This window comes from Lissotriton vulgaris, chromosome 5 (genome assembly GCF_964263255.1).
Source record: "Lissotriton vulgaris chromosome 5, aLisVul1.2, whole genome shotgun sequence".
Lineage (NCBI taxonomy): Eukaryota > Metazoa > Chordata > Amphibia > Caudata > Salamandridae > Lissotriton > Lissotriton vulgaris.
The window spans coordinates 1096734660-1096757039 of record NC_141693.1 but is presented as its reverse complement, the minus strand read 5'-3'; the positions used below and the strand labels follow the sequence as shown (position 1 = coordinate 1096757039).

The 22380-nt window shown below is 46.4% G+C and overlaps 1 protein-coding gene across 10 annotated transcripts in view; it reads right to left on the bottom strand.

The window, feature by feature from the left end:
- Window positions 1-618: 618 nt before the first annotated feature.
- ADD3 (adducin 3) overlaps window positions 619-22380 on the bottom strand; it is a 462930-nt gene continuing 441168 nt past the window's right edge. For all 10 annotated transcript variants that reach the window (XM_086922758.1, XM_086922761.1, XM_086922760.1 and 7 more), the window contains one exon: window positions 619-3128. In XM_086922758.1, the coding sequence (XP_086778884.1) occupies window positions 2821-3128 (308 nt within the window). In that variant the 3' untranslated portion in view covers window positions 619-2820. The remainder of the gene's footprint in view (window positions 3129-22380) is intronic.

Here is a 22380-nt window from a genome sequence, read left to right as displayed (position 1 = left end):
CACCGGAGTGGGGAAACTTCAACCCACATTCAGGGCACTTTTTGAATGGTGTCCTTTCCATGAGCCAGAAAGTGAGGCCTAGGTAGGCCCGAAGGCCTTCGTAGACAACCGGAATCGAAGACTTCGAAGTGCTAGAGAATCGCGTCTATGTAGCGCGATCAAAACAATACCGTTGAACTGGGTGAGGATTGCACGCCGAAGGAAATTCGGTTCCAAACCAGAGCGCAGGAAACACATCCGAGCCCGATGGTGGAAAAAAACAATCTGGGGATGGAGCCGATGCCCATGCGCAATGTGGTCCAGAGGAGGAGTCACCTAACTCGTGACTTCCAAAGAACTTTTCCGGACAACAACAAACTACAAACATCCGGCCCAACACTCGGTGGCGATCTATGCACAGTGTACAATCTGCAGCTCATATGCCTCGAACATGTTGTTTCCCCACACAGGCATGTATACACACACTATTTGTTGTAAAAAGTAAAACAGCAATTTGGAAAACATTTTTTGGTGGATTTGTTCATTATAAATGCATTTATAGGTTTATACCAGGGACTGTCGAATAAATAAATGTACAATATATTTTTTTCTTCTAAAAAGGCAAGACAACAAAATCTATCTATTTAAAATACTGTTTATTTGTGATTTAACATTAATTAGCATTACATCTATGAGCAATTTGAGATAACATTTTCCACAGGACACAGAACAGAGTCAGTTGGCTCATTCGTTATGCCAAAGCAAGTAAACAGAGGCATTAGCAAAAGGTGCAAATAGTTCATGGCTGCATTGAAAAAATATTTCTGCACATTGCATCCATTTAGATATAGATATTTATATATACTTTAGAAAAGTTATGAAAAGCATAGTTCACAGGTTAAGTGTTCCTACATATGTTGTAATACAACATACATTATATGTAGTACATTAATAAACACAAAAAAAAACAAGCAACTCAAAGTATCGACTAAGATTAAAACACTGATTCCAGTAAGTAGAGATTGAGACGATTCCATTCTAGGATCCATTCAATCAATCCATTAAACACAATCTGCTAAACTTAGCCCACCTTTTGACAACATGCGACAGTCCATATTTTTTTTTTATTTCTGCATGCCAAACCACTCTTTAATGCTACTGAACATCCCGCAGTTTTTCAGCTTTTACTTGGGTGCACAGATGTTTGGCATTGGTTTTTATCATTGTAGCAGCTACAGATAGGAAAAACCAATCTTATTCCTCCATTTAGTTTTTAGTTTACAATGAGAGTAAAGAATGAGCAACTCAAGTTGGTTTAATGAATAACAGAGTACGTTAGTTCTATTTTTTAAATTCATATACAAGAAAGATGAGCTTCAAAAATAATCATCTGCTGCTGTAACTCAACAGTTGAAATGCTATACCACAGAATTTAAAACAGTATCTTAAACTATACCACATGCTATGCTTTTAAGCACCATGTAGTTCAAAAGCTATGAAAAACAGGAAGGATGAGAACACCTCAAACCCCCTACATATTATCTATATTCACTGTTAGTGATTTGACCAGGAGCAGCATTCACCTTTGAGGTTCATAGAGCAACGAGGAGGCAGGACATATTTTTTGTTTACAAACTAGTTTTACAAATCTGTATATTTGTTCAAATACTTTGCCACTATAACTTTTACTGTGCTATCCACCAAGCAACTTTCTGCTTGGTATGTGCTTAAAACACTTACATGAACAACTGTATGAAGAAAACCAGCCCACATGCCAAAAGGTACTACTTCCAACACAAACAAGTCACAAAACAAGTCTTTTGTGAGTTTCTCATGCTTTTCTTACTGTGCAGATTCCCTTTTGATAATGTCCTCCTTCATTTGGTTATGCTATAGGAATATTAGTCCTCATTTTCTTTAGCAAGACCATTAGAAAGTGCAGTAAAATTAAAAATTGTATCCAGTTAAATATATACTTTTACCTTTAAAATCTGAGCCCAGGAATACCTGAATTATATTTTAACATATTCAGAGCCACGCATCTGTAAATACACTACAGTTAAATGCTTGGTTTACATGCGTATCATATTTTATACTGATTGGTATACAAATATTTAAACATACAAATGGTTTATTTTTGCAATGGTTAAAACCAAATAGTTTCTTATGTCTATAAAACCCCCTTAATGAAAATTAAGGGACTTTCTCCAAACAAACAGAATAAAGCTCAACATTCTATTGAATGAAATGAAGTATTTGGCAAAAAAATCATACTGCGAGTGGAAAAGTTAAACATTGTGTAAATAGTGCTAATAATAAAATATCTCTCATATAGAATTTTGATGTTTTATGTGCCAGTGTACAACTTTGATCATGAATTAAGAGATTTGAAAGGTGGTATGTTAACATGCACCCACTAAAGCAATTGGGTACAAAAATATAATATATATATTTATATATATGGATACAAAAAATGAATAACCACAAATACAAAAAGTATAATTCGGTTACCACAAGGCAGCAGTTTAAAACCTAGAAAGTGTTCCGCAACTCAAACAGTATACATTAGAGGCTTAAAATATGCTGAAGATTTAGAGGTTTGCAAAAATAGACTCAAATAGATTTTGCTATTTTCAAAATCTACCTAAAACTACTGAATGATTAAAACTCACAAAGGCATTGCAGGATGTAGAATGCAAGAGATGAATTAAGTTTCAAATGTATTTTGTAATAACCTTTTCCAGTTGCTGCATTTCCCCTAATGCCGATCTACAATTAATAGTCACCTTAAGTATGCGTGTATTTTTTCCCAAATGTACAATACCAACCAATACTGAGCACTTATACTTCTGCCTTTTCTTTCTTTTTATTCTTTTTCAGAAAAGAAGGCGTGCGGAATTTCTTCTTCTTTTTGGACGGAGATTTGGATGGTGACCCATCTGGCGAAAGAGCTTCTTCAATTTTCTCAGAGGATTTAATTGTTATTTCAACACTCTCAACAGTACTTGTGGTTAGCTGACTAACCCGCTTGGCAAGGTCATCTTCCAAATCATGCATATCATCCTTCCCATTCACTACCACGGCTGGAATTTCCTTGGATATTATATGTGCATTTGTGAAAGACAGTTCATGGTTTTCTTCATAATTATCTGGTAAAAAAACACAAAGGTAGGAATTTGTTAATAACCTGGCTTTCGGCTGTCCATCTTGGTGCAGCACTAATGAAATCCTATACAATAAAGGGCGGTGGAGGGGTGGGGGTGTAAGTGAGTTTTCTCACGGCAAAAATAGGTTCAAAGTAATCAAGAAGAACAATTTACTTACCTTTGATATCACTCTTTTCCTTACCTTGTTCTTCTGATGGAAACTTCCAACTGCAGATTCCTTAGCTCTAGAATGGTGTGAATCAAGTCAGAAAGTCTGTAGAACCGAATGGGAAAAGTGATCTTTCCACCAAAACGGTCTGTCAAGGCAGGAATGCTTTGCGAAAATTGTACTTACACCCAGGGGGGTTGGGCGCACACTTCTTCACACTCCAGGACTCAGTTTGCCACGATGCATCATAATAAATGCATTGCATGATAACACTTTCTTCGGTGTCAGGCTTTAGTTTTTCACCCTTGTTGGTGCAGACAGTGCTGTGTATCTCATTTATTATTATGCATCTGGGCAAACTGAGTGCTGGAGTGTGAGGCAGTGTGCGCCCACCCACCACCTATTTGAAAAGGCTCCCTTGAGCTAACGAGCCAACGAGCTCTGGTTGATGCGCCTGTGCCCAGCGAGTGGTACTGAGACCAGAGAAGACTTTAAGCATCATCTACAGCACCCCCAAAAAAAGTGTTGCTCTCTACTGAAGAAGGACCATTATCCTGAAACACGTGTCTAGAGATACACAGTACTGGCTGCACCCAGAAGGGTGGAAAACTAAAGCCCGACACCGAAAAATGTGTTATCATGAACAGCATTTATTATGATACATCAGGGAAAACTGAGTGCTCGAGTGTGAGGCAGTGTGCGTCCACCCCCCTCCTATTTGAAAAGGCTCCCTTGAGCTAACAAGCTCTGGTTGATGCACCTGCGCCCAGCGAGTGGTACTGAGACCTGAGGAGACTTTGGGAAGCTTCTCCAGCACCCCCCAAAAAAGTGTTGCTCTTTACTGAAGGACAATTATCCTGAAACGCGTGTTTAGAGATGCACAGCACTGGCTACACCCACAAGAGTGAAAAACGAAAGCCTTACACCGAAGAAAGTGTTAACACGCACTGCATTTATTATGATGCATCGGGGCAAACGGATTACTGGAGTGTGAGGAAGTGTGCGCCCACCCCCCTCCTATTGTACTTACACCCATGCGACTTCCTGGTAAAGGTTGGGGATAGGCACCACTTTCACCATCGCCACTGTAGCAGCCTTGGCCATGGTGGAATGAGCTCTGACACTTATTTGGCTGTTTTGTGGCCAGTGCATAACAGATTTTGATGCAAATGACTAGCCACTTAAACAAAGGCCACAGTTTTACCTTTCTTCACTCCAGAAAACCCCACAAAGTTGATCATTCACATTATGGGCCTTGGTGCAATTGCTAAATAAAAACTTGAAGCCTTTTTGGGGCCCAGCTGATGATCTTCTCTTCTTTCGAGAGACAGAAAGGAAAATGCCACTTACCAGTATGCATCTGTTCTTGGCATGTAGGGCTGTAGATCCACACACTAGTGCATAGATCGCCATCTGGTGGTGGGCCCGCATGATTACACTTTGTTGTTGTCTTGGAAGAGTCTTTGTTTGGTAGGTGACTCCTCCTGTACAGCGTAGTGCGCATGGATATCGACTCCATCTTCAGATTGTTTTTCGCCATTGGGAAAATGATGGAGTTGTGCGAGTACAGAAAAAGATGTCCATGTATAGTGCATCTAATTAAGATATTACTGGAACAGATTTAGGTAGCCGGGTGGGCGTATGTGGATCTGCAGCCCTACATGCCAAGAACAGATACATACTGGTAAGTAGCATTTTTCGTTCGAGGCATATGGGCTGCAGATCACACACAAGTGCATTCATTACACAGCAGTTCTCTCCCTTAGCGGCGACCACCAGTATCTGTTGCAGTAGTTTGAAATAGTGTTTAGAGTACACCCTGGCCCACACTAGCTTGTTGTTTTGCTTCACATCTACACTATAATGCTTTGTGAATGTGTGCGGTGTAGACCATGTAGCTGCTTTGCAGATATTATCTAAGGAAATATTTCCTAAAAATGCCATAGATGCCCCTAGTTTACGGGTGGAATGAGCCCTAGGTGGAATGGATAGAGTGCGTTTTGCTTTATGGTAACAAATTTGAATACATTTGACAATCCACCTTGCAATCCCAATTGTTGAAATGGAATTACCTTTATGTGGAGGAGAAAAGTACACAAACAACTGTTTTGTTTTACGAAATGGATTTGTCCTATGAATATAGAAGAGTAGAGCTCTTTTGACATCCAATGTATGGAGAGCTCTTTCAGCAACTGTCTGGGATTGAGAGAAGAATACTGGCAACTCAATAGACTGACTGAGATGGAACCGTGAAATGACTTTTGGAAGGAATTGGTCTTTGGAACCACTTTGTTGTGATGGAGATGTAAAAATGGTTCCTGAATTGTTAATGCCTAGATCTCACCTACTCTTCTGAGTGAGGTGATAGCAATTGAAAAGACAACTTTCCATGAAAGGAACTGTAATTCACACTTCTGCAAGAGTTCAAATGGAGGACCCATAAGTCTAGTGGAACAATGTTTAGATTCCATACAGGGGCTGGTGTTACCCTGGGAGGAATTATTCTTTTGAGTTCTTCCAGGAATGCTTTGATGGCAGGTACTCTGAAAAATGACAGATGCTGTCTGTTTTGGAGGTAAGCTGCTCTAGCAGCAAGATGTAATCTGATTGAGGAGTATGCTAAACTACATCTTTGTAGATGGAGCAGGTAACATATGTTTTGGATTGAAACATCTAGTGGGTTATTGTTATTTGTGCAATACACAAGAAACCTTTTCCACTTGGCTGCATAGCATGCCCTAGTGGTGGACGCCTTGCTTTTTTTTGATAACATTCATGCAATCAGGCAGAAGATTGAGATATCCAAATTCTAAGACCTCAGGAGCCAAATCGCTAGGCTGAGCTGCATGGGGTCGGAATGCATGATCTCTCCATGGTTCTGTGTTAGTAGGTGTGGAGAGTTTTAATTTTTGATGTGGTACTCCAGTAGCGTGGTGTACCGCGGTTGTCTTGCCCACGTTGGTGCAATGAGAATCAATGTGCGGGAATGTTGCTGTAGCTTGTGCACCACTAACGGAATCAGTGGGAGAGGCGGAAAAGCGTACGCAAATCTGTTTGACCAACTCATCCATATCGCATTGCCTTTGGCCATGGGTGTGGATACCTGGCGGCGAAGCTTGGGCATTTGGAGTTGAGGTGTGTGGCGAACAGATCTATGTCTGGTTGGCCCCATTTGTGAAAGAAAGGTACAAGAACTTGAGGATTAAGTTCCCACTCGTGAATCTTTTGTCTTTGACGACTTAACAGATCTGCAACTTTAATGTGAACTCCTGGTGACCCTTGACCCAGTCACTCTACTACCGCACGGCCCCCCGTGTGCCCGGATTCTGCTGCCGCTGCCTGCTTGGCCCTCTTGCTGCTGCCTCTCCTTAGGGCCCCTGCTCTCCAGGCTTGCCCTCGCTCTCCAGGCTTGCCCTCGCTCTCCCCGGCTCCACTTACCCGTTCTTTCCAACCCCCCCTCGGCTCCCAGCCGCTGCTCTCCTGCGGCCCGCCCCTTCTCCTGTTCCCCATTAGCCGCCCGCTCCCGCCTCCCAGCTGCTCCTCCCTCCCACTTCGCCATAAATGGCGGGGACCACGCGTACGCGCAGCAGGCGCGGATTGCATGCCGAAGGCGCTACAAAGGCAAGCCCGTCTACGCCCGTCCGCGCCTGGACCGCGCCCAGCGCCAGAACCCCGCCAGAGCCAGCCAACCCGACTGACCTACGACGCCGCCACCCTCCACGCACTCAACACCGTCCGACATCCAGCCTGCTACCAAGCCACCCCGAAAAGCACCCACGGAGCCTTCACCTGCCACGCCTGCTACTTCACCTGCACCGCGCCAGCCAAAACAGCCGCCAACAACAACCACCTCAAGTGCATCCTGCTCAACACACGCTCCATCCACAGGCACGCCGTCGAACTATGGAACCTCCTGGACAAAACGGCACCAGACGTCGCCTTCTTCACGGAAACCTGGATGAACGCCTCCTCAGCGCCCGACATCGCCATTGCCATCCCGGACGGCTACAAGATCATCCGGAGGGACCGCGTCAACCAGACCGGAGGAGGCATCGCCATCGCCCACAGAAACACTATCCGCATCAGGACCAACATCGACGACACCCTCGCCACCGCAGAGCACCTGCACTTCCAGATTCACACCGACCCCAAGACCACCCTCAGAGGAACCATCATCTACAGACCCCCGGGACCACGCTCACACTTCAGCCAGGCCATCGCAGACTTCATCAGCCCACTCGCCCTCGCCTCCCCTGACTACATCCTCCTAGGAGACCTCAATTTCCACCTGGAGAACGACCAGGACAACACCACCTCCGCCCTACTAGACAACCTCGGATTCAAGCAACTGGTCAACACCCCCACCCATTACGCTGGACCCTGTCTTCTACTCCAGCAACCACATCTCCTTCAGCCACACCACCGAGCTCCACTGGACCGACCACAGCTACATACACTTCAACTTCAGGAAAACATCGACCCACCGCCGACCTCAACAAACCCCCCGAAGATGCTGGAGCAAGATCACCACCGACCAAATCACCACCTCCTTGCGCCTAAACCCTCCCACCAACACCACGGACCCCTACGAAGGAGCCCGCAACCTCACACAGTGGATCACCGACTGCGCCGACACCCTTGCTCCACTGAAAAACCCTCCCAGCAACCTCAACAGCAAGAAAGCCGCGTGGTTCACCAACGATCTCAAAGACTCCAAGAAATCCTGCCGTGACCTCGAGATAGCCCGGTGCCACAACCAGTCAACGGACAACATGACAGCCCTCAAGAACGCCACCCGCATATACCACCAGCTGATCCGCACCACCAAAAGGTCATCCTTCAAAGAACGACTGGACAACAACACCCACAACAGCAAGGAACTCTTCAACGTCATGAAAGAGCTCTCCAACCCCAACGCCAGCAACAACGACGACATCTCACCTTCTCAAGACCTCTGCAACTCTCTGGCCACCTTTTTTCACATTAAGATCGTCGACATACACGACAGCTTCGGCGCTCAGAACACGTACCCCACCACCGAACCTACACCCCCCACCACCACCATGTGCGCCTGGACTCAGGTCAGCACGGAAGATACCACCCACACGATGAACACCATCCACTGGGGCTTCCCAGCCGATCCCTGCCCACACCACATTTTCAACAAAGCCGACTCCATCATCGCACCCAAACTTCGGGACATCATCAACAACTCCTTCATATCTGCCACCTTCCCGGAGAGCTGGAAGCACGCAGAGATCAGCGCCCTCCTGAAGAAACCCACCGCAGACCCCTCAGACCTCATGAACTACCGCCCCATCTCGCTCCTCCCCTTCCCTGCAAAAGTCATTGAGAAAACCGTCAACAAACAGCTGACAGCCTTCCTGGAGACGAACGGCTCCCTCGACCCATCGCAGTCCGGATTCCGAGCGAACCACAGCACCGAGGCCGCCCTCATCCCGGCCACCGACGACATCCGGACCCTGCTGGACAACGGAGAAACAACCGCCCTCATCCCGCTCGACCTTTCGGCTGCGTTCGACACGGTCTCCCACCGCACCCTGACAACCCGCCTCCGCCACGCCGGGATCCAAGGAAAGGCCCTGGAATGGATCACCTCCTTCCTCTCCGACAGAACCCAAAGAGTTCGTCTCCCGCCCTTCCTCGCAGAAGCCACCAAGATCATCTGCGGCGTACCTCAAGGCACCTCGCTCAGCCCCATCCTCTTCAACGTCTACATGAGCCCCCTCGCAGCCATCGCACGCAAGCACAACCTCAACATCATCTCCTACGCCGTCGATCCCCAACTGATCCTCTCCCTCACCAATGACCCCACCTCCGCCAGAGCCAGCTTCCAGGACGGAATGAAAGACATCGCAGACTGGTTGAAGCTCAGCCGCCTGAAACTGAACTCAGACAAGACGGAAGTCCTCATCCTCGGCCCATCCATTTCCACCTGGGACGACTCCTGGTGGCCCCCTGCTCTGGGCCCCCCCACCCAAGCCAACGGACCACGCACGCAACCTGGGCTTCATCCTTGACTCATCCCTCGCGATGGCCAAGCAAGTTAACGCCGTTACCTACCTTCTCCTGCTTCAACACTCTCTGCATGCTCCGTAAGATCTTCCGCTGGATCCCCACTGGAACCAGGAAAACGGTCACCCAGGCCCTCGTCACCAGCCGTCTGGAGTACGGGAACGCCCTCTACGCTGGGACCACCGCCAAACTACAGAAAAGACTCCAACGCATCCAGAACGCCTCAGCACGACTCGTCTTGGACATCCCCTGACACAGCCACATCTCCGCCCACCTGAGGGACCTGCACTGGCTCCTCGTCAGCAAAAGGATCACGTTCAGACTCCTCACCCACGCACACAAGGCTCTCCACGACTTGGGCCCCCAATACCTCAACAACCGCCTCACGTTCTACACGCCAACCCGCCAGCTCCGCTCCGCCAGCCTCGCCCCACGTATTAGCAGAACCACCACCGGAGGAAGATCCTTCACCTACCTGGCGGCCAAGTCCTGGAACACCCTCCCCTCCCACCTACAACTCACCCAGGACCATCTCTCCTTCAGGAAGCAACTCAAGACCTGGCTTTTTGAGCAGTAGCAGCCCCGCCCAGCACCTTGTGACCCTAGCGGGTGAGTAGCGTGCTTTACAAATACTCTTGATTGATTGATTGGTAGATGCTCGGCTAAGAGAAAGCTTTTTTGAGGAATGACCCACCTCCATATGCTCTGAGTCAGCCGGGAGAGCTATAAGGAGTGTGTTCCTCCCCGTTTCTGGATGTAGCACATGGCTGTCATATTGTCTGTGCGGACTAATACAGCCGTCCCTGACAGGTAATGTTGGAATGATTTTAGAGCTAGAAAAATGGCTAGCAACTGCAGAGAGCGGTGTGTCCGGTCGTCCACCACCACAGATCTGTTAATTGTTGTTGAGCTTGGTTCCACTGGCTTGCTAAGCACTATTGTAGGGGGCGCATTTGGAGTCTTGCGTGAGGCACTATGAAGATGCAAGATGCCATCATTCCAATTAATTGCATGAACACTTGAGCTGGCAGTGAGTGTTGTGGTTGAAATTTTTGTATAAGGGCTTGCATACTTTGTATCCCTACTGGATTGGGGGATGCAAGTGCTTTGGAGGTATCTACTGTGGCACCCAGATACTGCTGAGACAGGGCTGGTTGGAGATGTGATTTTGTATGATTTATTGTGAAGCTTAGCTTGTGCAGCAGGTGGATGGTTTGCTGCATGTGCTGCACGCACTGGTGGTATGACTTGGCTTTTATTAGCCAGTCGTCGAGGTACGGGAAGACATGTATGTTGTCCCTTCTCAAGTGTGCTGCTACTACAGCGAGACACTTTGTGAAAACTCGAGGTGCTGTAGTCACCCCGAAAGGAAGCACCTTGAACTGGTAATGTTGACGGTCCAGTACAAACCGAAGGTACTTTCTGTGAGCTTGGTGGATGGGAATGTGGAAGTAGGTGTCCTTGAGATCTAGGGTGGCAAGGAAGTTGCCTTGTTTTAACAGAGGAAGAACCTGCTGTAATGTGACCATATGGAAGTGGTCGGATTGTATGTAAAGATTTAGAGGTCTCCGGTCTAGTATAGGTCTGAGGGAGCCGTCCTTTTTGGAGACAAGAAAATATAGGGAGTAAACTCCTGAGTTTTGACGGTGTACTGGAACTAGTTCTATTGCATTCTTTTGGAGTAGAGATGCAACTTCTTGTTTTAGGAGTGTGAGATGCTCCTGTGACATGGGACGCTGTCTGGGTGGTATTGTTGGAGGAGTGGAAGTGAGCTCCAGGCAATAACCTGACTGAAATATTTGTCTCACCCACATGTCTGTGGTGATGGAGTTCCAGACAGGTAGGAACTGTTGTAATCTCCCCCCGACAGGAGTGGCATGGTCAGGGGGGAGGGAAGTTACTGCTTGGGGGTGGAGGCATTGCGGTTGTTGTTATCTCTGCCTTTACCTTTAGTGTTTCCTCTATATCCTCCTCTGTAAAAACCTCTATTGGGCAAGGATTGGGTGGGTGCCTTTGTGGCATGGTCAGGGGGGAGGGAAGTTACTGCTTGGGGGTGGAGGCATTGCGGTTGTTGTTATCTCTGCCTTTACCTTTAGTGTTTCCTCTATATCCTCCTCTGTAAAAACCTCTATTGGGCAAGGATTGGGTGGGTGCCTTGTAAGAAGAGGAGGCGTGGTCTGTTTGAACATTTTTCGAGGCATCCCTGTAAGAGGAGAGACAAAATTATGCTCTGGGAGTTTGAGTTGGCAAAGCTCCCATGGATTTTGCTGGATCCGTATCTTTTTTCATTTTTTCGAGTGCATTATCAACTGTAAAACCAAAAAGATGTTGCTGGTCAAAGGGTTGATTAAGGATGCTGGTTTGTACCTCTGGTTTGAAACCAGAGATGCCCAACCAGGCATGCCTACGTAACCGTATGACTGTATTTACTGCTCTTGAGGGTGTGACAGCAGTATCTAAAGCACAACGGATTGAGGTATTAGTAATGACCTTACCTTCCTGTATTAAGTCAGAAGCCCTGGTCTTATATTTGTCTGGCAAATGTTGCATAAGGGTTTCAAGCTCATCGTAGTGAGCTCGGTCATATCTTGCTATTAAGGCTTGAGTGTTAGCAATTCTCCAAACGTTGGCTGCTTGCGAGATGGTGCGTTTGCCTGAAGCATCTAAAAGTTTGGACTCCTTATCAGGGGGTGGAGCATCCCCTGTTGTCTGTGAATTAGCTCTTTTCCTGGAGTTTGAGACTACTGCTGAGTCTAAAGGCAACTGGCCTTTGATGTATGCTGGGTCAGTTGGAGCTCCTTTATACTTTTTATCTAATCTGGGATTAATTACCCTGGCTCTGACGGGGTCTTTGAATACCTCTGGTGCATTTTTTACCACTCCCTTAAGCATTGGTAATGTGGTTGTGGTTTTATGTGATGGTAATAGGGTATCTATAAACCAGTCTTCTTCTACTGGATCAGTGTGTAGATCTACCCCATGAAAGGTGGCTGCCCTATAAATGAGTTGCATAAACCCTATAGTCATCTGGAGGAGATGGCCTGTAAGGGTATGCGTCATCTTGTGGCAGATCTGGCGCATTATAATCTTCCCAGGGATCATCTGATGGACCAGGAATGTCGTCTGGGTCATCTATGGGTTGCTCATCTTCTACCCCCCCCTGAATAGTCCTCCTCATCATCATCTGCTGGTGCAGCACTGTGTGTGGTGGATGGTGAATGTGCAGTGGAAATCTCTACATCTGGTAGTTCTAGCAGTGGTTAAGGTATTCTTTTAGGAGAAATTTTAGCATGTTTTAGAGGAACTGGAGGTGTTTTAGGAGGGGCCAGCTTCCTTTTTTCAGGCACTGTAATGATATGTCCAGTCTTTGGATGAATAAGAAGAGTTTTTTTGTTTTGGATCTGGCCGAAAAAGCTCTTCTGATGAAGTATCCTTCTTCGGCACCGACTTGTTTTGTGGTTTAGCGGTGTTTATTACAGTCTTTGGAGCAGATTTTGGTTTTGGTTACGAAGACTTGCGGTCGTAATCCTTCTCGGTGCCGTGTCTTTTGTTCGGATGTTATCGGATACAGAATTTCTGGTTCCGAAGCACATTTGGGGTCAATAACTTTAGCTGCCGAAGTGTGTTTCGGTGCCGAAGTGGACTTTGGGTCGACTTTTTTGGTACCGGAGTTGGCTTCGGTTCGATATTTTTCGGTGCTGAGCTTGTTTTTGGCTCAACTGGTTTCGGTACCGAAGGTTGCCTCAGTGCCAGAGGTAGTTTTGGTTTAAGGACTTTTTGTTTGTCAGGACTGACAGACTGACTCGAGCCCGAGTCGCCTAGAGGCTTTTAGGTATTCTTCGTTGCCGAGCCGGAAGGTGGGGCGTCAAGACGTTTTTGGTCGGCGTGCACCTGGACCCGAAGGTGGAGGTGGAACCGAAGCCTGGCCCGGTATGGGGGTGTGAACAGGGTCAACATCTTGTACTCCCGGCCTGCTGACCAGCTGTAAGAAGATCATCGTCGGATTGTCCTTCGTCTCTGGAAGCTGAATCCTCTGCTTCGGTAGCGACGTCATCCTGCTGCTGTTATTCGGACTCTAGATCGACTGGAGCTTCGTCTATGACGAGATCTGGTGTCGATGAAGAGGACTGCGCCATTACTCTTCGAGCTCGACGATCTCTGATAGTTTTCTTGGACTGGAACGAAGCGCAGGCCTGGCAATCTCGGCTCTCGTGCTCTTGGGACAAGCACAGATTGCACACCTCATGTAGATCAGTGTGGGGACATTTGTGTCCACACCGAGGGCACTTCTTGAAGGGTGTTCTTTCCATGAGACAAGGGCTCAATGGAGCAGTTGGACCCAATGGCCCCGATGAATGCTGGAATCGAGAAAAGCAACGTTTTTTGACGCGAGTAACAAGGAAATCGCGATCGAAGACGATACTGACGGTATGATGAGGAATGGAAGACGAAAGGAGATCGGTAACGGGACCAAACCATAAGCACATCCGAGCCCGATGGCAGAAAAAAACAATCTGAAGATGGAGTCAATGCCCATGCGCACTACAAGAGGAGTCACCCACCAAACAAAGACTCTTCCAAGACAACAACAAAGTGTAATCATCCGGGCCCACCACCAGATGGCGATATATGCACTGGTGTGTGATGTGCAGCCCATATGCCTCGAAGAGAATGGTGACACAGATCGATTCCCAAATACGGAAGGGAGTCAATCTTTTGTAAAAGACTGCCCAAACCCTCAGCAACTATTTGCCCGGAAAGAAGGTGGTGTAGGACGGTTGCATTGAAAGTCTGTGCACTTTATTCATGTGGTAGTGTTTATGGCACCAAACCAGGCAATTAACTTGTCCCAGGACCCAGCATAGATGGATTTCGAGGAAGGGTGCCTAGCAGGAAGAACATCTACCACCACAGGCTTCAACTCAAAAGAAGTCAATAACTACCACTCAATCTCTATGCATGGAGGTGTAAGTCGAGGAGTTCGGGATAAAGGACCCTTTGCTGTTGTTGAGGTAGGAGATCCCCAAGCAGGGCTAACCTATCAGTCTACAAAAGCTCATGTTCAGGAGTTATGGGTACCATTCTCTCCTAGCACAGTTAGGATGACTTTGGCCAAGTGTAAACTTCGGGCTGCAGATGCCACTTGTGAACAGCCAAGTAACATTTGCTCTGACATTCAGGGACCCTCACCAGATGGTTGGGTATTAGAAAGAAGTTCTGGTGCTTAAGCCTCCTCCAGAGATGTAAATCTACTTAGCAGAGGATTTAAGAATCCACTCCACCCTGCTTCTTGCAGTACAACCCTCCTTGTGATGGGTACACTTCGACATCTAAGAACGGCATTCTGTTTCTCGAATAGATTAGGCTGAATTGTATTTCTTGTGTCCGATTATTTAGCCATTCGTGGAAATTTTTCAAATCCTCCTCACTACCCGTCCAGACGAAAAAAAATTCATCAATGTAACGACTCCAGTTGTCAATCAATCCAGCAAAAGGATTGTTTTGGTAGATAACTACAGTTCCCATGAGCACCATCCACTGACTATCGGCAGCAGCAATACCGTCCTTGGACCACTACTGAAAGTATCATTTTTCTAATTTCGTGTATGGGCATCAATTTGAAACACGATTTGTAATCCGTGTTCTTTTGGAAGAAATTACAGTCCCCATGAGCATTACATACCAACTATCGGCAGCGGCACGACCAGTCTTTTACCACCACTGAAAGAATTATTATTTTCTAATTGTTTTCAACCTCTTGTTTTGGCATTAATTTTAAACAAGATCTGCAAACCGTTTTCTGTTTTTCAATATTGTCGAAGTAAATAAGCCACCCGAAACGCACAGTAAAGTACCACTCCCATGATCCTCCATACCAGGAAGGATTCAACATAAACCGTCAATGGCGGCCTGGAGGTATTCTGTATGCCATTGAATGATTACGCCGTCAGAACTGATTAACTCATCACAGTGCTACTCAGAGGTGAGGTGAGGTGAGGTGAGGATCCCCCCCCCCCCCCCCCCCCCCCCCGGGCGCTCGTGCTGTTTTGCGCTATCAGTGCCAAGCTTTTCCTGTTTCTTAAAGATTGTTTCTAAAAGATGCCTCCGCCCTTCCCTCAGGTCTTCCCGAGTGCCTTCATCTACAAGTATGTTTAGATGTGACGACTCTAAAAAATAAGAAAGTCTCCCTGGGCAAACGTTTTTTTGAAAAGCATGGCTGGATGTAGGCAATTCGTCCTTATGCCACTCTTTTCTTTCAGGTCCCTGACATGAATTAGGGAGTCAGAGGTGTATGGATGTTGCCGGCTTGATGTAAGAATTTGTCGCTAATGGGTCATTTATTGTGGCCACTGATCGGTACTGTCTGAAAGTAGTGACTGGAGGGCACGTGTTTCTTTCATTGCAGGGATGAGCGTTGGGTCTAACGGAGCCAGGTTTTCTTCAGTAATGGTAAGCGGCAGATACAAGGAGTTGGAGCACTCAGCATTATTCAGATTAAATAAGAGCCATGGTGATTAATACCTTCGCTGCTCATGACGAGCTCAGCTTGTCATGAGGCACGGTTGAGCTGTGCTTATGACGAGCTGAGCTCGTCATGAACAATGGAGTTCACCAAGGATCAGCACAGGAGTGGAAAACCCCTAGCAGCCAAGGTGTTAAGAATGTTTTTTGTTCTTCTCCACAGCCATTTGGGTCCTGATGAGAATTCCCTACCAAGTAGGACTTCAAAACGCGTAGACCGTTCTTTGTTCAGTCATAAGATCTTCAAATTACATACATAGCTGTAACTTGATGTGATTTGGCAAAATTATTGTCTATGGCTATTGTATACTATTGTATTTAGGATTTAATTGTAAATAGTGTGTGCTGGTTGTGTTTGTTAGTGTGAAGTGGTGTAATGTTTGATATGGTGAGTGACTGAGTATTGAATGATTATGAATATGTACAGTCTAATGTTTTATCAAAAGTGAAAATTGTTTTGTTTGTGTATTGTAGAGGTCTAAAATTTAAATTTGGTGAAATTTAACCAACGAATGTATTCAAAGAAAAAATAAATATATTGATAAATTCAGACAGAACTGGAAGTCTCGCACCCACATTGTGTTTAAATCTAATGTGCCGTAGTTAAAAGAGAAGGATTGATTTTAACAGTACTGGCAATTGTTTCGCTTTCTATTTGGTCAGTGGCTTGGCCTTAATGTTGGGAGCCCACACCCAGTGGTGTTAGTTATTTAGTTATGTGAGCATGCCTTCAGCAGCCAGACACATTTTTTTAGTCATGGAAATTCGGAAACTCGGAATCTCTGCACATGAGTTACTACCATCAATTTATTTCGTAAACACTGATGCGCCGAGTACAGACTCAAAGGGAGCATAGCAATTTGAAAGCAATCCTGTATAACCTTGAACTGCAGGTGATGCCTATTGGGATGCAGGATAGATATATAAAATTGTACTTATTGAACGTCCAAGGAGGAGATGGTCCAGAGCAGATAGGATCAGAGTCAACAAGTATTCTGAATTTGTCAGTCTGCAGGAATCCAAGTCCATAACTGGCCTGAGAGCCGCTGTCCTTTATTGAGGCACACAAGTAGCGTGTCTAACAGTTGGTGCCTTTTTTCAGATCTAGTACTGGTACTATATCACCCTTGAAGATTAAGATGTTCCTTTTACAACAGGATCCTCTGAAATTCGTTCTTGTGCGGGAAGAAGGTGGGGTGAAGAAATAAAAGGAAGGGCATAGCCCCCTTGAACAATTTTTAAGACCTATCTGTCATACGTGATGGATTGGCAACCTGGGAGGAAACAATGAATCCTGCATCCCACCAGTAAAACATGTCATCAAGGGCAAACTAAAGCAGCTTGGAAGCCATAGTAGCGCAGGACGACAAGTTAGAGGACTGCTGCCCCCGATGTCCTTTGTGATGTCTGCCAATGCCACGTCTGATGTCCTGAAAGGGCAGAGTGGTCTGCTACACAACTGGCTGAGAAGACTGCCGTTGTCTGAAAGCTAATTTGTATAATTCTCGAAATCTGTGGAACGGATGAAGGAAATGGTTTCGCTAGAGTCAGTAGCCCCAAGGAGCACGCTGTGGCCCTAATGTCTTTAAACCTTTCCAGCATGAATCCACCTTCTTTAATGGTCAAGAACCCTCGAAGGGCATATTCATCAACGAAGCTTGACAATCGCCGGAAAACCAAGTTGATGTCTCCCAGATGTGCCTTCGAAGCACAGCCCTGGTGGCAACTTCCCTGCCAATTCAGTCTGCAATGCCTAGGTTTGTGGGGATAATATATCTCCTGCACATCATGTATTGAGCAAGGGTGCCTCAAAGGTCTTCCAGTACCACTGGTAAGGACTCACTGGCCATGTACGATAAGGCGTGAGAATATTGACCCAATAGGCGTAGTGCGTTAATGGTGCACAGTGACAAGGTGGCAGAGGAAAAAACCTGCTTTCCAAAAGTATCACTCCATTTGGATTCTCTTTCTGGGGGATTGGTTGGGGAGGAGTTCGGATTAACCTTACTGATCGAGCGTGCAAACAATAAGGCTTTGTGGGGAAGGATGCTTTGTCAAAAAACATGGTTCCCAAGGTGCAGGTCTGTGTTGCTTGGCTACTTGTCAACTAATGGGTAGTCATGAACATGATTTTGACCACATAACCATCAAAGTATCTGTAAGGGGGTCACAGAATGGTAGTATGGACTAGATCACCCGCTGAGGTTGAAGATTCTCAACTCAGAACATTGGTCTTCAGTTCAATAGAGCGCACCTGTAATTCTAGCACCTCAGCTGCCCTTCCAACTACCACAGAAAACTACGGTAGGCACTTTCCACCACTGGTGGCCAATGTGGGGAGTCGAGCTGAATCAGGGGAATATCAAGCCCACTGGCATTTTGTAAGCCCTCACCATCACCATAATCATCATCCTGGGTGCTTACAGTTCTAGGCTTGCTTGCCCCTTTAAATGATTTCCAGACCTCTGCCCATCCCTGCACAAACTCCATCCTACCGATGCCCCTACAATTATCTCATATAAGGGGATCCTTTCCATTCCCAACAGACACTGAGACAATCTGCTCTGATGGTTTGACAAAGAAGGGATTACGATTACTTAGCAGGGAAATGAGGCCAAGACAAAACTTTTGTGCATTGGCATCATCATGTGTAATATCTGGCATTTTGTGTTATGTGTCTTATATGAAACTTCCAAAATTCCACCTGGTCATGTAATGAAAGGCCACTTGCACAAAAATCTTATCACAGAAGCATGCGAACAGCCAATATGCGAGCGGCTGCTGTTCGCTGCACTTATATTTTTTGAGCTAATATTTGTGGGGAGTACGTCCTCATGCCCCACATTAAAATATAGCACGAAATGGAAAATTTCCATTTCACATAATATTTCTGAAATTTCTTAGAATTACACAAATGGCAATTACATGAATTTCACACACCCCTAAGAATCTTTCTTTACTCTAATTTTTTTTTTTTTTAAGTTAGAGGCACTTACATTTCAGTCATGTATTAATCCCTGCTTTACATTCCTCAAGTGCATCTTCTAATTACTCAAATAAAGGGAATATATATTTAAATGTAGTTGTTATTTTTTAATGGCATGCGCTATGTGTTTTTTCTCGGCTATAGGCCTTGGGAGTTTCTTAGTATCTTAAGCATCTACTCCAACTGTTGGGGTTGATTTGCGAACTTTTCAGCTGTCATACACCGGAAAGCCCTCACCAATATTCCCCAGATAGGCAGTATATAGGAAGCTCAGTATTAAGTGCAAGCAAGGGGGGTCCCCAACTAAATCAAAGTCCCCAGCCATCTGGGTTGAACGGGATATTACTCTGGTCTTGGATGAATATTCTTCAACTCTGCGATATATGCCCCATCATCACTCCCTCATACAATCTTAAATTGTGAAGTGTGCGTCTCAGGGATCAGCAGCCTTTTTTCTATGGACAGAACATATCAACTCCATCAGCATAGTGTCTCCTTTTGTTATCTCTTGCTCGGAAAGTTGACTCAACCGGTCATGACCGATTACTGCAAAACTACAAAAAACGAGAAAGGGTGCGAAGAGGTAGTGTCCATGAAGGGCACTGGAGGTGGTTAGGTCCTCCTCCAGATTTGTACAAAACACAGGGATCCACCTTTTAATGGGTGTCTTTGAGGAAAAAAAAGGGTTCTTGCAGGTTTTTATGCGTCTTTCCACGTTGGTTGAAAGGTGGATCCTTGTGTTTTGTACAAATCTTGAGAGGACGTATCCACCTCCAGTGCCCTTCATGGACACTACCTCTTCACTCCCTTTCTTGTTTTTTGTAGCTATTTAGACAGCGTGCAGCTGTGGGAGAATACCAGTATTTCTGGAAAGAGTGGGATATCAGATAATATACCAATAGTCTAGATCATGGACCACCCATATTCTTATAAAAACACATACACCTACAAGGAACATACACAAACAAACACACTCCCAGGGTCTCTACTCTAAGGAACTCAAACTACCAAGCATGGCCGAAGGAACAGGCTTCACCTTCGGTGAGGAAGAAATCGATAGGATACTAGCAGCCATCAACCCCTTTGAGGGACTAAGCAGTACAGATACAGGCCCCAGGAATACAGACTGGGACGAGCTGGCTAACTTAAGGAGGACACAGATCAAGGCAGCCCTCCATGGACTACTAATGAGAGTATCTGAGGGCAAATGCGGCACCACAGGGCCTGATAGTCCGCAACGAGCCGTTCATATTTCAACACAATATTTCAACACAACAAATCATTCAAAAAGGATTGGTCACTTATATCGTGGCACTGTACTCGGGACTGACTGGCCCCGATTATAAAAACAGTAACTAGACTAGCCCAAGAATTAAAGATCGACATCCAAAAATTGGAAGTACAACTAAAGAGCTACCAGTCCACTACTGTCTTGAAGAAACGGCTGGAAGAACTCAACCAACAAATGAGTGAGTTCGAAATCACCTTGAAGCAGAGCAAATACAACAAATTAAACAAGCATTTGCAAAGCAATAGGTCTTGCATTTACGCAAGTTTAAGCTACTGGAATTTCGAATGACACTGCCTTTTATTTATGTTTTAAAAACAAACAAAAATAAAAGGCATTGTTATTTGCAACGTCAATAGCTCAAAATTGCGTAAATGAGAGACCTATTGCATTGCAAATGCTTGTTCTGAATGTTCCAGTGATTTATCAATACATTTCGATCTTTGAATTATACATACACTAGGCTTCAGTGACAAAAAAAAGAGTGTGATGTTATCAGGGTTAAGGGTATGTGGTGTCACTTCCTGAAATTCGGTTTAAAAAAATCCTATGATGTCACTTTCTGCTACCCTTGGCATTTCAGAGAGCCAGCGCCCATGGGCACACGCTCAAATCCATGGATACAGTGCAGTCTCAAGACTTGGGCAATGCTGCATAGTTTCCATGTTGGTGGTGTGCTGCACACTGCAGGGACCCTGGCAGTACTGCACTATTAGCGCCCTGTGCTCCAACCGCTGGCCAGAGGTCTCTGGTCCTGCTGAACTCTCGGGGTCTGTGCAGCACATCCATAGGTGACTGTCATGCGCAGTACAGCTGCACGCACATGGACTAAGTGTGACGTTGTCTCCCTGGCACCGCTGTACCCCACACCTCAACTGGCTTGCCACGTGACCGTCCTCTCGGTTGACAGCGGTGCCAGGGTCTAAGCACAGCTCAATGCAGAACCCTCTCCCTCAGAGTTCACCCCGAAACTTTTTACTTTTTCCTAGCCTGTTTCTGTGACCTGGTGTTGGTGATTTTAGGCCTCTGCACACTTTTTCATGTGGTACAGTGTAAAGTGCTTGAGCTCTCTGTGTATGTGTGGTGAGGGACCTGCCCTCCCATAGGAATGAATGGGGAATATGTATGCCCACGGTAGTTCCTGATGTGTGGGGAGTGCAGGGGCGAGTTTGGTATGAGAGAACTCGTGAGATTGAATGCTGCTTAATGGTATATGCAGCATGATTGTGTCTAGTCCAGAAGTGCCACTTTTAGAAGTTGGCATATTTGTGTAATTTGTGTCTGGCGTGTGATTGGCTGGTGAGCCTGGTCCAGGAGTGCCTGGGCCTGCTTGTGGATTGACTGTCTGGTTTGAGGGTGACAGGAGCTAGAATGCCCCAGGAGGTTGTCTGAGTCAGCCCGTGGATGAAAGGCTGCATCTGCTGCCAGGGAAGTGGGAGGAGATAGCACCTGATAGTGAAGGGCTGTGCCTGCCTGACCACAATGCTGGCTCCACCTCCCGCTGGGCGACTGTCACCTCTGTCCCTGATACTGAAGCGAGTTCCCTATAACCAGTTCTAGCTGGTTCTCACACTGCCTGCACAAAGACTTCAAAGACTTTTCCCTGTATAAGAAGGGGCTGTGTCCCCTTCCAATTTGTTCTTGTTTCTGACTTGAATCCTGCCAGGGGCGTGCTGCTGCTTGGGCCCAGGGGAACCCCTGGGCCCTGCTCAGCCCCTGGACACCTGATGGACTTTCCTGGATGACTGGACTGCTGAAGGACTTCCTGGGACCCTCTGCCTTGCCTGGGGTGATGGGAGACTTTCTTTTGGCCCTGGAAGCCTGGTCCTGTAACGCCCTGCAGCTGCAGGGACCCTCCTTGCTGTGGGGGTCCTTTCTGCGGCGTATTTGGTGATTGCTGGGCTCTCCAGCACCTCGTGGGCGCCTTTCATCCTGATTTCTGGCAGAGCGCTGTGGTTATCCCGTGGGGGAAGCGCTCCTGCCCTTTGGGTGGCCAGAGTGCTTCGTGTGCACTTTATTTTTATTGTTACGGTATTCTCCTGTTTATTGGTCCCCTTTGCGAGTGCCCACCTCGCTTGTAGGTTTTATTGTAATCTCGAGGGTGCCCACTCCTCGGTTTGCCCCTGAGAATCACTGCCAGCCGCCGGGCACGGATTGGGTGCCCGTCCGATGAGAGGAGGAAGCGTGGACTGCCGCGGGGCTCCTGTGTGCTGAGGGAGCCCCGGGAAGAGAAGAGGCCGGCAGAGAGGAGAAA